Below are 15,899 nucleotides of genomic sequence, written 5' to 3' on the forward strand. Positions count from 1 at the left end.
GAACACCCAAGATTACCTTTTCTCGAAATCTAATTTCTGTAGCTTGTCTCTTTCTTTATTGAATCTGTTCTTTATTGTACTGAATATAATTAGCTTATAGTTTTAGTATCTAAGAAGTATTTTTTTTCCTTTTGTAATCCTTTTTCATGGTAGGTTGTTTTTTGATCATATTCATATTTGTACATGTGAGTTATTTTTCATTAAGTTGATGTTACAAATTCATGGACTTTCTTGTCACATATACTACCTCTGATTCTCTAGTTTCCTGATTTCTCTGTCCTCCCAAAATGCAGATGAAAATGGGGAATTTACTCAATACTTGGGGACCAAGTTAACCAAGCCCAATTCTCAAAAACTTTCGACTCAGATAAGTTCCATAGATTCTAGATTATAAATAGCATTTCTGAATAATAGGTGACAGTGCAAACCTGCTGAACTCTTGAGGATATTCAGTAATCCTCAGAAGGCCTTTGCTTTTGTTGCGAAGGTTTTCATTTAATCCTCTTTACGACTTCACAAGGTTGATACTGATTTACTCTCATTTTGCAAGAGCAGACACCTCGGCTGAGATAATTTGTCATAGGTCACACAACTAATGTGTGTTAAATTTAGACAGTGTCTTATTGGGCTTGGGCTGCCATGACAGAATACCGTAGACTGAATGGTTTGAACGACAGGAATTTATTTTTCAGTTTCAGCTTTGAAAGTCCAAAATCAAGATGCTATCAGGGTTGGTGTCTAGTGAACACTGTCTCCTTGGGTTGTAGCCAGCTTCTCACTGTGTCTTCACAGAGCCTCATTACTCAGTACTGCCCATGGATGGAGAGGAAGGAAAGAAGCTCTAAGGTATCTCTTCTAATAAGGGCACTTACTCCCTTATTGTGAAGCCTTCACTCTGATGACCTCAGCTAAAACCAGTTCCTTCCCAAAGGCCCTGTCCCCACATACCATCACACTGCAGCCTTTAACCTATAAATTTTTGTAGGCCTTTAACCTACAAATTTGGGGTGGCCATAGTTCAGTCCATAGCAGACAATATTCAGACCAGGTTGGCTACTTCAGATTCTGAATAACCTTGTGCCGAATTCTCTGCCTCCACAGTTTAGCAGCTTTGGTATCCAGATTATTTGGTGACTCTGTTACATGTAATAAATTGGCCAGCAAAAGAAAACTCTATTGATACATGTGTATGTACTCCTTTAATACGGCCCAGGTGACATAGTGGTAAAGAATCCGCCTGCCAAGCAGGAAACGTGGGTTTGACCCCTGGGTCAGGAAGATGCCCTGGGGAAGGAAATGGCAACCCACTCCAGTATTCTTGCCTGGGAAATCCCATGGACAGAGGAGCCTGCTGGGGTACAGTCCATGGGGCTGCAGAGAGTCAGACACGACTGAGTGACTAAACAGCAGCAGCGACTCCTTTAACATATGTATTTTACACTTCTTTTGCTAAAAACCAAGGAAAATAAAGGTAAGAATAAATAAGAGAACAGAAATCATCTATGATCCCACACCCTGGAGAACTGTTGCCATTACCATTTCAGTGTATTTCTTTACCATTTCAGCATATTTCGTTCTAGTATTTCTCTTTAGGAGGAGGGAACAACTTTCACATGTCCTTTTTTGTATTTTTTCCTCTTGGCCTCTCATGAGCAGTTTCCCAGTTAAAATTCTAGAAAACTTCTAAGTGAGTTTTGCCTTGGAGAAAACAGATTGAGAGCTACTAAGAAGGTAGAGTATTATATGAGCTGAGTATGGGAGAAGGTCGTCAAGATTGGTGACTCAGGACCTCTCAGGGAGCGAGAAAACAGAATTAGTAGGCGTGTGATTGATAAAAGTCAGTGCATTACCTATGGAACTCCGCCTTGAAAATGCTCGTTACAAGCAAACAGTTGTCCAGACTGGAGGTATGTTTTTAAAACTGCCATCATCAGATGGTTGGAAGTTGAAACCACTGTTTTCTAGGTGAGGAAAGGAAGGTGCAGAGAGATAAATGCGTTATTTAACCAACAGCTCATACTGAAGGAGGGACTGTCTTTAAAGATCGTGTCACCATAGCTTCATCAAGTTCCCGGCACAGGTGATGCTCAGTGAATGGTTTCAGAATGAACAGTTTTGCTCCTGCACGGCAAACAATACTTCCAAAAAGGGTCGTTTGTTCTTTATTTAAAGTATTTAGTGCTCACTCCTGATGCATCCCAGTCTGTTTTTTGAACAGTAGTTCAGTAGGTGGGTTGAACTACTACTAGTAGTTTGTTAGGTAGTTTTCTTACAGGATGAAACTATTGATTTGATGGAACTGTTAATTCATGTCCATAGCGCTTTCTTCTTTTCTTCCTCTTCTGCTGCTTGTTCTTCTGTTGCTAAGTTGTACAAACTGTTTTCTGTTTTATGAAAAATAATCATGAGACAGTCTCTCCTTGTTTTATTTTAAAAACCTAGATTTATTTTTTTAAAGGTAAATCAGTTGTAATTGTTTTATTAGAAAAATGTTTTTGCATCTTAAAAAGCTGCATAATAGTTTTTCTTTAAAACCCCACACGAAAATTTTATTTTAGGGTTAAGAACTAGAGAGAATCTACCTTGAGATCTTCGTTTTCTCCCCGCTTTGGATAATATAAATCACCATGTTTTCCGTTTTGCTTTGATTGCCAGTTGTTTGTCTAGTCACTAAGTCGTGTCTGACTCTTTGCCACCCCCATGAACTGTAGTCGGCAAGGCTTCTCTGTCTATGGGATTTCTGAGGCAAAAATACTGAAGCAGATTGCCATTTCCTTCTCCGTTGATTGCCAGTGCTCAGAGCTCAATGTGTCTATTTTAACCAAAATATCTCTGGCTTGCTTCACTTTGTTCAGGTCTCTGCCTCACCTTTAATTTCTACCTTCTTTAATTTTACTTTCCTTAGATATGATTTCACTGATTACATTTTAATGCAAGCTACTTCCTGTGCTTTATGAACATGCTAAGATGGAGATACATCGATTTTTATCTGTGTACCTATCTGGGGCTTCCCTGGTAGCTCAGTGGTAAAGAATCCGCTTGCCAGTGCAGCAGACTCAGGTTTGATCTGTGGGTCAGGAAGATCCCCTAGAGAAGGAAATGACAACCCATTCCTGTATTCTTGCCTGGAAAATCCCATGGACAGAGGAGCCTGGCAGGTTGCAGTCCATGGGGTCACAGAAGACTCAGACACGACTTAGTAAGTAAATAGAAACATCTGCCTATATGTGTATAATTTCTTAATGATTGTGACCATTCCCTAGTACATTAACAACAATCACAATTTTGAAATATTTCTGTTAGCACCTCACTTTGTGCCAACATTAAATAAGTACATGGTATATATACCTGTAAATATGTTGGAGTGTTATTTGTCCTCATGAAAATAGCATGAAATATTTATTTTTCTAAATCCAGAGATTCTCATTTGGTCTTCTAACATTCTGTGCTCTTCATTGTAACAGGTCATGTTCATAAGAGTATGAATGTGTTGTGTATATACATAGTATTTTCTGTGAAGAATCCTGTTTATTTCATAGGCGACTTCTTCCCAGGTGGTGCTAGGGATAAAGAACCTGCCAGCTAGTGCAGGAGGCATAAGAGATGCAGGTTTGATCCCTGGGTTGGGAAGATCCCCTGGAGGAGGGCATGGCCACCCACTCTATACTATTCTTGCCTGAAGAATCCCTATGGACAAATTCATAACTATATGAATTTGTTGCAGCATATACACAGTATTTTCTGTGAAGAATCCAGTTTGTTTCATAGGATACTTCTTGAGTTACATTAAAACCTCTTAAAAAAGCCCTCTGGCTTCCAATAGTTTTCTAAGCTCTTGTCTGGTTTTAAAAGGTAGAGTAGCACACACGTCCCCTTCCCCCCATTCCCAGATTGGCATACAGAAGAAATTACTTATCAGAATTCATAAATACTTTAAAGAAGAAATTAAACCACCCAGGACAAATGAACAATTTAAAGGATATTTCTGGTAAGATTAAGAAAGTATTTTTGTTATTTCGTTTTAAATAGAATAGGTTCATGTCTGAGTAGAGTAGAATTTATATTGGACACTTTATTGTGAGAACCTGAGCTTTTACCATAATTCTTAAGCAATCCCAGAGTGACCTTAATAACAGGTGTAATGACTGAGGGGGAAACAGATGAATACATAAATGCAGACTTGGTGAAGAGAGTATGGAAGTTTTAAAAAACGTGTACTCCACCCAAAGTAGACTCTTATTTAATTCTTTTTTTCAAATGCACATTCTGTTTGCTTAAATCTACATCTGCTCCTAGCTTTGAACATTGCCTGAAACGTATGTGTGGCTTGGCAGAAAATCTGATATGAAGGGGAAAGCACAGAGAAGTTGGGGTAGAGCCTTCACAGTTGATAACCTGTCCGCGCTTGCTGTGACCTGTGGTGCTGCTGGGAGGGGGGCTTGTGATAATTTTCTTACAAGCCCTCCTTAGGACAGCCCTAATGGCAGGACAGATAGGAAATTTTAATGTATTCCATGTCCCTGTGACGCTTGTGGTAATCACCGATTTGCTTCAGAGTTGTGGGGTTTTGTTTGTTTGTTTGCCTTTAAAGCTGTTTGCATCTCTTGGCTGAGCTTAGTTTGTTTCCTTGCTGCAAAGAGCATGTATACTACATCTGGTCTCTCTTTGTTCCTTTTCTTGATGTGTTTGTGCATCTTTGATCTGAGCCAGTGCTTGGTTACAAAGTAATCTTGGCAGAAGTTTCAAATACTAAAATAGAATGCAGTGTTTTAGGAGTTTGATTATATATTTGTGATAATTCTCAACTTCGACATTTAAAAATCCTTGAGAGTAGTTTTATCACTTAAAAATCTTACTGGTAGTGCTAAATTATTGGTTAATTTAGTGATCAAACATGCACACGGTGTGGTTTCTGAAAACTTAGAAATTGTGTGTTTCTGCTCTATCTCTGTTATGCTTTATTGACTCAGAAATAATTCTCTCCACTTTACTAATAAGAAGAAATGAGATCCTGTAAATGGGTGGTTGCCTGGCTTCAGAGTCAGAAAGTCTGAGGTCCAGTTGAGTCCTGCCCCTTCACAACCTGTGATACACAACTTTTCTAAAAAGATGTCAATAATCATGCTTGTCTCATTAGAGTCATCCTGAGGAATAAAGTCAAATACCATGTGTAAACCTCTTAACAGGAAGTCCGACTTAGTAAGTGCTCCCTGAGTGCTACTTCTTTCCTGGTGCTTGGCTCTCTCCCTTTTTTCCACACTGTGTCAGTGCATATGCACATTTTAAAGTATGGTTTTATTGTATTTTTTTTTAATGATTTAGATTAATTTGCTACAATATTAAGTAGTCAAATGACCGGTCCATTAAATTCTTTTTAAGTTTTAAAATTTAAATTAGATTATTCCTTGGTTCCTTAATTGTTCTCTAATAAGACATCTGTAAGCTCTCCCCACTCCGCCTCCCCCCGACCCTCCCACCCCCCGCCCCAAAATCTGCCAGACAGATCGTTTCAGAGTATGTCTCAGCTTCAGTTTTCTTCTTTCAGCTCATCCCCATCTGGCCAACAGTGGTAATTCCTTGTTCCTGTTTTTTTGGTGATCAGTTACATTCATGAGGGCTCACTTAAGATAATAAAATAAAGATGGTTTTTAAAATGAAGGTGAGAAATTGGAGGTGAAAAAAATACTGATTGATTGTTCTGCTGAACTGAAAAGCTAAGCCACCATCCTTCCCAGTGGTCTTAAGGAGAACTCAAAGTCTTATTTGGTTGTTTGCCAGTGTGAATCCCACATAGCATTTAAATAGAAGACTGCATATTATTTTCAGTGTTTTCATATTTGGAGACAAAAATGAGGGAAAGCCCTACAAATGTGGTGGATTTTTGAAAGGAATAGTTAACTATTGGGCAGCCTGCCTCAGTTAAGACAGTTTTAGCTCTAGGCAATTTAAAATTGCCTGTTTTGCAAAGAAGATATCTGGAAAAAGTGACTGTGAATACACTGGTGCCGAACTGAACAGCTACCAGTATTGTAAACCATGCTGTCCTTTGCTTGGGAGAGGCTTAACCAATTAAGACGATTGTAGAGGTTGAAGAGATTTATAAAACTTCACCTCATTTTTATAACCTTCCAAGTTTTGTAGCACCACCTCAGTTGCGTCTAAGTGTAGTTTTTGTATTAGTAACTTGCGTTGGCTTAGCAGTAATTCCAGTTTGTCTTTGAAATTCATTTGCTATGCACTGTTTCTCCTCAGTTGGGAGGGTGTGTTTGCTTTTTAAATGAACAATGTTTAAAACATTCTTTCATAAACTTCTCACTACACAATTCTGAGCCTTTCTGTTGAGTATTATCATAAATTTTGAAGTATTTCCCTCTTCCAAAAGGTTTTTCCTTGCTATTCATCTTTGGGAAGTTCTCCAGAAATATTTAGCCATTAACTCAGAAGTGAGTGTCATTGGTTGAAGTTGTTGCCTGGGTTTCTGTTAAATCCGAGAACTTGAGAACAAAAATGAAAGTGTCTGTAACCCTGAACCAACTCGGCAAAGTTGCCAGTAAAGGCTTGTTTATTATTTCATTAATCTGCATTAACTCCACAGTAGGGAGCTGTGGCACTTTATATCAAGGAACTTTTGGTTTTCTTTTCCTTCTGCTGTATTTCTTTTTGCTGATTCTCTTCCTTCGGAGGTGTGAGGCAGTCCCTGGGTAGGAGGGAACCTATCTCCCTGTGTAGTCACATCTTTTCTACCCCTCTTTTAAAACGCCAGTAGGGGGTTAGGGGGTTTTAAGTGAGGATGGCTGGGAACGAGAAGGAAATAGCAGCAGTTCCCCCTCGCCAAAGCCTGTGGGCTGGGACACCCGTCCTCACAGTCCCTTCCAGTAACATGAGCCCCTCTCATCCCAGTTCACCCAGTGTCCTAGCTAAACTTGGCTTCTTGTTCACACCTCGCCTACCCACCTCCAGTGTCTCTCCCCTTCACCTCCAGCATAACTCCCGAGAGGCATCAGCAAAGCCACTAACGCAGTGGCATTTGCCTGGGAGATTAGAATCTGGAATGACCATTCCTTATTTCCCCTGTGAAGTCTGCTGTGTCAACTCTCTCCCTTCTGTCAGAGGGATAAGTGGGCGTCAGCTGGTGGGGCAGCCCGGCTCTGTTGATTGGCGGGGGTGTTGGGAGCACAGTTTTGAGACAGTTTAGCTTTTGTAGGGTTTGATTTTGTACTTTTTGAGAACCTGGGTTGGAGGAGGAGGGGAAAACCAGGAAGGAGCCAGTGGTCATGTCTTGTGTGGATGTTAGAACAAGAACACAGACCTAAAGACTGCAGAGATAAAAATTCACTTGGCTGTTTTTAAGTTGTCTCTTGCTTGCATATAGTAGGATAAATATGACTTCTTTAAAAAAATTTTAAATTAAATCAAAGTAACTTCTTTAAGCTTTGCTTCCCTGCTACCTCAGTGATGAAGAATGTATCTGCCAGTGCAGGAGACCCATTGGTTTGCTCAAACCCTAGGTTTGATCCTTGGGTTAGGAAGACCCCTGGAAAAGGAATGGCAACCCACTCCAGTATTCTTGCCTGGGAAATCCCATGGACAGAGGACCCTGGCAGGCTACAGTCCATGGGGTGGCAAAGAGTCAGACACGACTGAGTGACTGACCACCACTTCTTTAAACTGTGCATTTATCGGAGCCTCATGTGTGTAGTTCCAGCGAGGACTGGGCCTCAGTGCACCCCAGGGTCACTTTGGAGCTCTGGCACCCCTAGCCTCACCTTTTCAGGGATCACTGGATATTAAAATTAATAATTTTAGATCCTTTTTAGATCCTTTCTTTCCCTGTGATACCTCCAAGAAGACATTCATTTTTTTAAGTGTTTTTTAATTTAAAAAAAGAGTGGTTTAAAGTCTAAACCAGGATGAAGAATGACCTGTAACTTCATATGTTGTGTAATAGTGAAATTTCAATTCATTGTAGATTTTTTAAGACCAGTTTTATTAACTCTCCCCTGTCATTGCTCTTAACCCTTAAATTTGTATTTTCATCATATGAAAGCTCTTGTGACCTTAAAAATAAAGTTTTATTATAATGGTAAATCCATAAGGCAACAGGCTTCACTCATATCTCTTAGTCCCTTTTCTAGCTGAAATACTTCATTTTCCTTCTTATCCTTATTCAGGGGGCTTTGAGGTAGGTAAGACTCTGTATGAAGAAGGAATCTGGATGTTTGCTACCAATTGTAAAATGTTTTACTTCATGCTTCCTGAAAATGCTATTATAAAATCTGTTGTATTCAGGCTATTTGACTTATTAGTAAGATTAAAGAATATTTCTTAGAGATATGCATTTTTATTTTAATTATTAATGCCTGCTAGAGACCCGGCTTTAGTTTATAGAAAAATCATTATTTATAAGTAGCATATCCAGTGAGCAGTGTGGAGTCACAGCATTTTGACCGGGATGAGCTCTCAGATCTTTTTGGAGATGGGAAAACAGCATCGGAGAAGGACAGCAAGATGCCCCATGAGAGAAATCCCAGCGCCTACATGAGAACCTAGATTGCTAGATTCCAAGTCTTTTTTTTACTACTATTTCAAGTTGGTGGAATCTGACTTGTGCTTGTTTTATAACTAAATTGTACACTGACAGATGTCTAAGAAGGACCCGTTTTTAAAAGCTCACCCTATACAATCGTGTTTGCACTGTCAGTTGCTTGTAATTGCTCCCTATCTCCACTTTCCTATCCCTTTAAAAGAAATACTAAATTTAGTTCTGGCTCCTGTTTTACTGGTGATATTAGAGTTTTTCGTTCATAAATTACATTTGATTAAATTTTACTAGCAAAATCAGTGATTTCATTTTAGGAGAGTTGTGAAATTTTAAAACAGAGATCATAGTAGTGGTTCTATCCCAGTTTTATGTGGTTGATAGAAATCTCTTAACTGGCTAGGAAGGGGATCTCTTATAAGCTTGAGAGTGAAAAAATTTAAGAGAAGAGATAATTGATACAGGATCACCGTATTAATTTTATACTGCTTCTTTTTGAGACCATCATGTTGTATATAAAAAGAAAAACTCAAAAAGCACTTAATTCTGAGTAGTTGATGAGTTGGCTGCCATCTTTTATCATGAAAAATATAACTTTCTTTGGGATAAGCAGATTTATAATTTCTTTACCTAGTAACAGGTGTTGAAAAGACTGTGTCCATTTGAGGAAGGTTCTTTTATACTCTTTGATCCTGAATTTTGTTTGGTGTGTAAAATCATAGCTCTGTGGCCAAGGAAATGACATTTAACCCACTTTTGCTAAAACCTGATTAAAAATGAAATGGTTGGATTTTGAGTTAAACAAGTATGTTTAAGTGCATTTATTATACAGAAATAGCTTGAATATTACACTAACTATAAAATTTTCTCCTGTTTTACATATTTGCTACTCATTATTGAGCTATATTGCTTTTTAAAATATATTATTTATTGTACTGTCAATTTGCACCGATTTTCCTGGTAATATGGCTTTGAGTTAATAATGTATGTTATAGTCATTATCAATAAAAGTTAATCCAACTGTTCAGTTCCATACATGGTGATTAGCATATAATTTATCTAATAAATAATATTGATTACTTAACGTAAAGGAACTCCCAGACAAGAAAAAAATTCTTTTTAAAATTTAGCACATGCAGCAGGGGGCACCAGACGAAGGCAAAAATGAATTCTTATATTTTTAATCAGCTGCAGCTTGTGTCCTATTCATAGTTAAATCATGTGGTAGTTAAAGGTTTCCCCGTTTTAGTTTTCTTGATGGTTTTAACTTCTCAGTTCTAAAAGCTTTGTTGAAGACACTGATAACTACTCTCAACTTATTCATTCAAACAAAACTTCTTACAGCCAACCAATTTAATAATTTATCGATTTCTCCTTAAAAGAGACCACATTTAATAAATAATTACTTGTTTGCAATAAAGCTTATTATTATTATTTTTAATATTATTATTACTGTTATTACTGTTATACTGTAATAATATATTGTTACTGATATACTATACTATTATTACTATTAATATTATTATCATTTTTAATACTGTTTCTGCAAAATGTTTTTTGGTTAAGAGAAAAGAAATGCCCTAATGATTTGAAAGCTTAGTTTGTTTGCTTTATGTGTAAAGTGAATTAATTTAAAAATCTGGAAAAATGTTCCCTTTAGATAAGAAATAGCTGTATAGAAATTTGTTTCCAAAAGGCTTGTTTTTTCATATAGGTGATGTTATTAGACAGTTGTTCTTTTGTCCCCTTGTGCCCATCATCTAGTCCAGTATCAGATGGAGATGATGCGGAGCCTGCGCCATGTGAACATCGACCACCTCCACGTGGGCTGGTACCAGTCCACGTACTACGGCTCATTCGTCACCCGGGCCCTTCTGGATTCTCAGTTCAGTTACCAGCATGCCATTGAAGAGTCTGTCGTTCTCATTTACGGTTAGTAGGAGTTTCCTTTATTATTCTTTTCTTCCCTTAATATTATTGCTACTACTATTTTTGCTTTCTGTCTTTTTGCCTCTCAGCGCAGCCTGGCAGGCCTACCCGAGTAAATACCAACCCTGTTTCTGCAGCAGCCTCAGCAGCAGCTAAGTCTAGACAGGGTTTCCTTCTTTCTGTTTATTTTTCTTGCTATCAGAGCCCTGATGTGTACATTTTGGAATGCTGGAGTAGCTGCTTCATTTTTATTCCTCCATCTCCCCTCCCTCATTTCAAGGGGCTGGTGGAACTAGACCAGATGTCTAACAAACCCCGATTGCTAGAGTGTCTGGCTCTGTACGTGACTGACCAATCATAACATAGTGTGCCAAGTTTTTTTTTTTATACCTCTGACAGCAGCGTACAAAACCTGGACTGTTTCTCAGCACAAAGATTTTTTTCTTTTCAGCCTATTTAATGGTGTTTCCTCAAGCTCTCCAGACCAGATGTTCTGTGCTGTATCAGAACTGTAGGCAATTTAACAGCTTTATAGCCTTCCCCCTCCCCAAACACTCACAGTTTGCCATATCTGGCAGACTTGCATATAGTTTCCAGCTGAGAAGTAAATGTAACGTCCTGAGTATCTGTCAGAAAAAATACTAATGAATACGATCAATCTTATGAGCTGCCCCCAAATTGTTTCAGTATGTTAACAATTGGATTACAGTAAAGAACAAGTTGTTAAAGTGTACTTATATTGGCTGGAAACATTGCATCATCAGACCTTGATGAATTTTCCACTTGTTTCAATCTATTTTGGTTTTCATTTTATCACCTATTGCTAAAAGTTTCACTGTGTTAAGTTTCAGGCAACATGAATGTTAACACAGGTTTTAGGCGAATATTGGCATGCCGGAGCCGTTATCATGCAGCAAGTGCTAAGCTCCCTTACTCTTGGAGTGTTTAAGCAGTTAGTTTTGACAAAATTAGTTTCTCTAAAACTAAAAAGACACTTGTGATTGCACCTTGACTTTAGTGGTTTTCTTTTTAAAATTTGCTTTAACTAAAAATTGTGAACAATGATTATTAGGATGGGTAAATTGTTTGCAGGGCCATTCACTGAAATTAGGGACAAAGGAAATACACAAGTGCATCCAGTGAGTTTTCATATTTAATATTCATTAGTATTTTTCTTTTAATTATGCAAGATGTATATAAGATGTATGGAACATATGCTGTATTTAATTTTTGTCAACATTGCTGGTTCCAGTTGAGTAGATTTGAAAATAACTGTATTTTGTATCTTATAACTTCAGGAGGAAGTTATTCTGCCTAGCATAAGTAGGGTGATAGTTTTTTGCCTTTTCACTTACCGTTTGCTGTATTGCTTTGACTCTGCTTCACATTGTGCTCTGATCTTCATTTATTTTTATTTTATTCTTCATTTATGTTTATTTTGATCTTCATTTTGCCAAGATTGTACAATAATTAACAGAACGTGCTCAGAACCAGTGTCATTTGAGCACGGGTAGTGACAAAGTTCTTAGTAATTTCTTTCTCTTTTCTTTATTTGAGATCCCATAAAAACTGCCCAAGGGTCTCTCTCACTAAAGGCATACAGACTGACTCCTAAATTGATGGAAGTTTGTAAAGAAAAGGATTTTTCTCCTGAAGCGTAAGTTTTTGGGGGCCTGTAAGGCATATGTTAAGGACTGGGTATTTTTCTTTTAAGATACTAGTTTGCCACATGCATTGAGTCCTCGGTGGTGGCGCGGTGATGCTTCTGCCGTGTGGACGGTGGAAGTGTCTGCATGGCTGAGTGCCCCTTGATCTCTCCCTTTCCATTTTAAACTGTTCTTTATGGAATGTCTCATCTGTTGTTCTCACCATGGGTGAATGCAGCTAGAGTGAGAATTAATTAGCTACTGGATTTGAAGAAATACATGATTAAATAAAAGGAGATGGGATGAGTGTTCAGTGGCTGTCAGGTTGTAAGCTCTGTGTCAGAACAGTTGTGAGCCGTTTGTCTCATTTTCTGACCTACTGTTTCTTTGTGGGGGACGGGGTGTGAAAAGATACAATGTCTTAAGGGTTTAGTAAGGAGTGTGGCTTTTGGGAAATTTTATGGGTGACAGGAATGCAGAGAACTAATTATTAAAGCTGTTTTGCGATCCTGCATAATGGCACTGGGATATTTACATTAAAATTTTTTAAAATTCAGAATTCTTTCATTTTCTGTTAATTATAGGAATATGTATTTCTTAATAAATTAAACTTAGTGGCTTTGACTTCATTTGGGACAGACAGTTCATGACTAATTTCCCATTTGGCTCCTAAAGAAATTAAGATACAAAGAATTTTAAAAGAAAAGCTAACTCATGAACATCTCCTGGGTATGGTAATTATAATTAAACTGTGAGAAGTTGCATTCTTGCTGTGTTTTCAACCATTGTGTGTGGAATAGCCTGTGAGTGTCCTGCTCGTTGTTAATCTCTTGAGTTCAGTTGGTTTTTAAAGTGAACTTTCTGAGAATGAGAGTATTTCTCTTTTCTAGCTGTTTATTTTAAATATTTTAGATATAGATTATATAGCATAATTTCTTATGACATTTGCATTTTTTAGTATGTGAAATTTCAAAGATACCTGATTATGAAGAAAGAATTGTCTCTTTGGCTAAGAGTCTTATTTTCTGGTCTTATAGCTCCAACTCAGATCATTTTCCGAATTGTTCAAATTACTCAACTTGTGCTTGATTCTGTAAATCTCTAGTTTCTCTCCCTCTTTTAAAGATTGCTAATGAAACAAACAAAAACTCTGAAGAGGACCTGTAATTAGGAAAAATGTAAAATGTATGAAATAGTCACTTTAACACTTACTTCTGACCACCAGACTATAAAGTATTTTTAACATGCTTTGCAGATTGAAAAAGGGAAATATCACCTTTGAGCACATGTTTGAAGAAGTGCCGATTGTAATTAAAAATTCACATCTGATCAACGTTCTAATGTGGGAGCTGGAGAAGAAGTCAGCTGTAGCAGACAAACATGAATTGCTCAGTCTTGCTAGCAGGTAAGCAACTCTGTCTCATGAAAAGTCCCTTTTTTAAAAAAATCACTTTATGCAAAAGATTTTTAACTTAGACTTTACCTGTGAAACAAGGAGGGGGAAATGACTTAAACATGTTGGGAGGTTCTTAAGACATAGTAACAGCACGTAGTCTTGTGCAGCTCTGCTCAAATCCCAGGAAGAACACCATGCAAGTGAAAGTGTTAGTCTCTTAATTGTGTCGGACTCTTGGCGACCCCATGGACTGTAGCCTCCAGGCTCCTCAGTCCATGGGATTCTCCAGGCAAGAATACTGGAGTGGGTTGCCATGCCTTCCTCCAGGGAATCTTCCCGACTCAGGGATTGAACCCAGGTCTCTGGCATTGCAGGCATACTCTTTACTGTTTGAGCCACGAAGGAAGCCCAGAAGAGCACCATGGTTATTGATAAAGTGAGATGAGGCTTGAATACTAATTACCTCTTGTCATTATAGGAACCTCAGCTGCCTTGCTGTGTCATTTTTGCTTTGAGATGGTAAATGCCCATGGAGGAGGGGTTTTTGATGTGGCTCAGCCTTATTTATTGTACACTGACATTAGAGGCTATGGTATTAATGTCTGGATACTTAATAATGCTTAGGAGAAAACCAGAAATGCTTGTTTGTTTTACTGTGGCACTCGCCATTGTTCAGATGTAGACTGTTTAGCAGTAAACTTTCCACTTGAATTTTCAACCAGAATTAGAATTTTCTGAACCTGACACTGGCTTTTGCTCTCTTAGACAGTAGTGACATAATTTGCCCCATCCTGACTGCCTTAGCTATCTAGTTGCTAAGATACTATTTATTATATTGGTAAAATGCTGACTGAGGTGTGCCTAAACAGGGTATTTCCTTTACGGAATTAATGTTTCATTTCCCCTCATTTATTGCTTTTAACAGAAATATGTACAGAGTCAAGTGTGTATGTATATATATATATATATATATCTCCTCCTAAATGCTCTTTAAGCTTGTTGCTAGTGATTGTTCTTTGTGGTGGGAAGAAGCTAACAGCAGGTAGGTGTAGTAAACTATGAATATGCAGTTGCTGAATGGCTGAGAAAAACAAGATGTGTTTTCTTGAAGCAACCAGCTTGGAACAGAAGCTCAGGTATTCATCAGATTTTTAGTTACACCACATAGAAGCTTTACAAAAGAATGTACAGGCTTTGTGCTTCTTCATTGTAAGACAAGTGGGGATAAACCCGGAAGGACCAGTGTACCCAGTGCTCTTGTCCATGCACCAGGACGGGTGGGGCTGTGGTTCAAGAACCACCTTCCATTGCATGAACTCATCACAGAGACCATTAGAAAGTCTTTACAGGGGAGGGAGATGGAAACTGGATGGTAAACGGAGTGCTAGGTAATACAGCCAGGTTGCAAGGCTCATTTGGCACTAAAGAGTGTACTGTTTGACTGCAAACATACATTCATAATAGTCCTTTAATTTGTCTCTTTTAGAAGGTCATATTTTTCTTCATTGCTTTCACAAACACACTCGGCACACCTGTATTTAAAGCACTGAGCTAAGAACCTTTTTCAACATGCAAGGTTACAATTTTATGTATTAAGTATATAGTTATATAATAATTTTAAATTTACTATGTGAAAGCTTTTGCTTATATAATTTATGTCTTCACCTTTTCCCAAGCTTCCTTTATTGATCATACATACAAATACAGCCCTTCTCTGCTTTCCCATTACCGGTGAGCTGGTCTGCAATGTCTGTCTATCCAAAGCAGCATTTATAATAGCCAAGAAACTGTTCCTAGTTCGCCATAGCAACTAAGATCAGGACAAATATTTATTTTATTCTAGTTTTTATCTTCTGTATTTTATGTGAAATAGGAAAAGGCCTTTGCTTTCCATGTGAAACTGTTTTAAAGGGTAAATTGGTGTTCCTTTGGGGAGAAAAAAAGAAGCAACCTTGAAGCTGTGCTTATATTAATGGACTGCTACATTGACCCGAATTGATAATACTAATTTAAAACACTGAAATAAATGTAACCTTCATGCCTCTCAAATTTTAATTTCTAACATTAGTAGCACGATGATGTTAATCATCATTTGCCATACAATTTTTTTTCTAGGAAACTGCCTCAGAAATCATTCTGAAGTAGCTCCTTAAACATTTTGCTTGGTCTTGCTTTTCACAACCCATATGTGTGTATCAGTTTTTTGATTTACCTGATAAATTTGCTCTATGCTATGAATAAAACATATACTACATTCCCTTTCATTTGAAAAATTCTGATTCTTAACTTTATTAGATGGAAGTTTTGGTATGGTTATTTCATAACAGCCTTGATTAATTTTTAAAAATGTGTTACACAAGCCTTCAGTTTTTCACACATGGAAAAAAAA

The 15,899-nt window shown here is 37.8% G+C and overlaps 1 protein-coding gene across 1 annotated transcript in view; it reads left to right on the forward strand.

Moving 5' to 3' along the window:
* EIF3H (eukaryotic translation initiation factor 3 subunit H) overlaps positions 1-15,899 on the forward strand; it is a 95,079-nt gene that overhangs the window by 69,379 nt on the left and 9,801 nt on the right. Inside the window, exons 3-5 of the mRNA XM_043879323.1 lie at positions 10,304-10,471; positions 12,026-12,125; positions 13,370-13,519. Coding sequence (XP_043735258.1) covers positions 10,304-10,471; positions 12,026-12,125; positions 13,370-13,519 — 418 coding nt within the window. The remainder of the gene's footprint in view (positions 1-10,303; positions 10,472-12,025; positions 12,126-13,369; positions 13,520-15,899) is intronic.

The sequence above is a fragment of the Cervus elaphus genome, chromosome 21 (genome assembly GCF_910594005.1).
Source record: "Cervus elaphus chromosome 21, mCerEla1.1, whole genome shotgun sequence".
In the NCBI taxonomy this organism is placed as follows: Eukaryota; Metazoa; Chordata; class Mammalia; order Artiodactyla; family Cervidae; genus Cervus; species Cervus elaphus.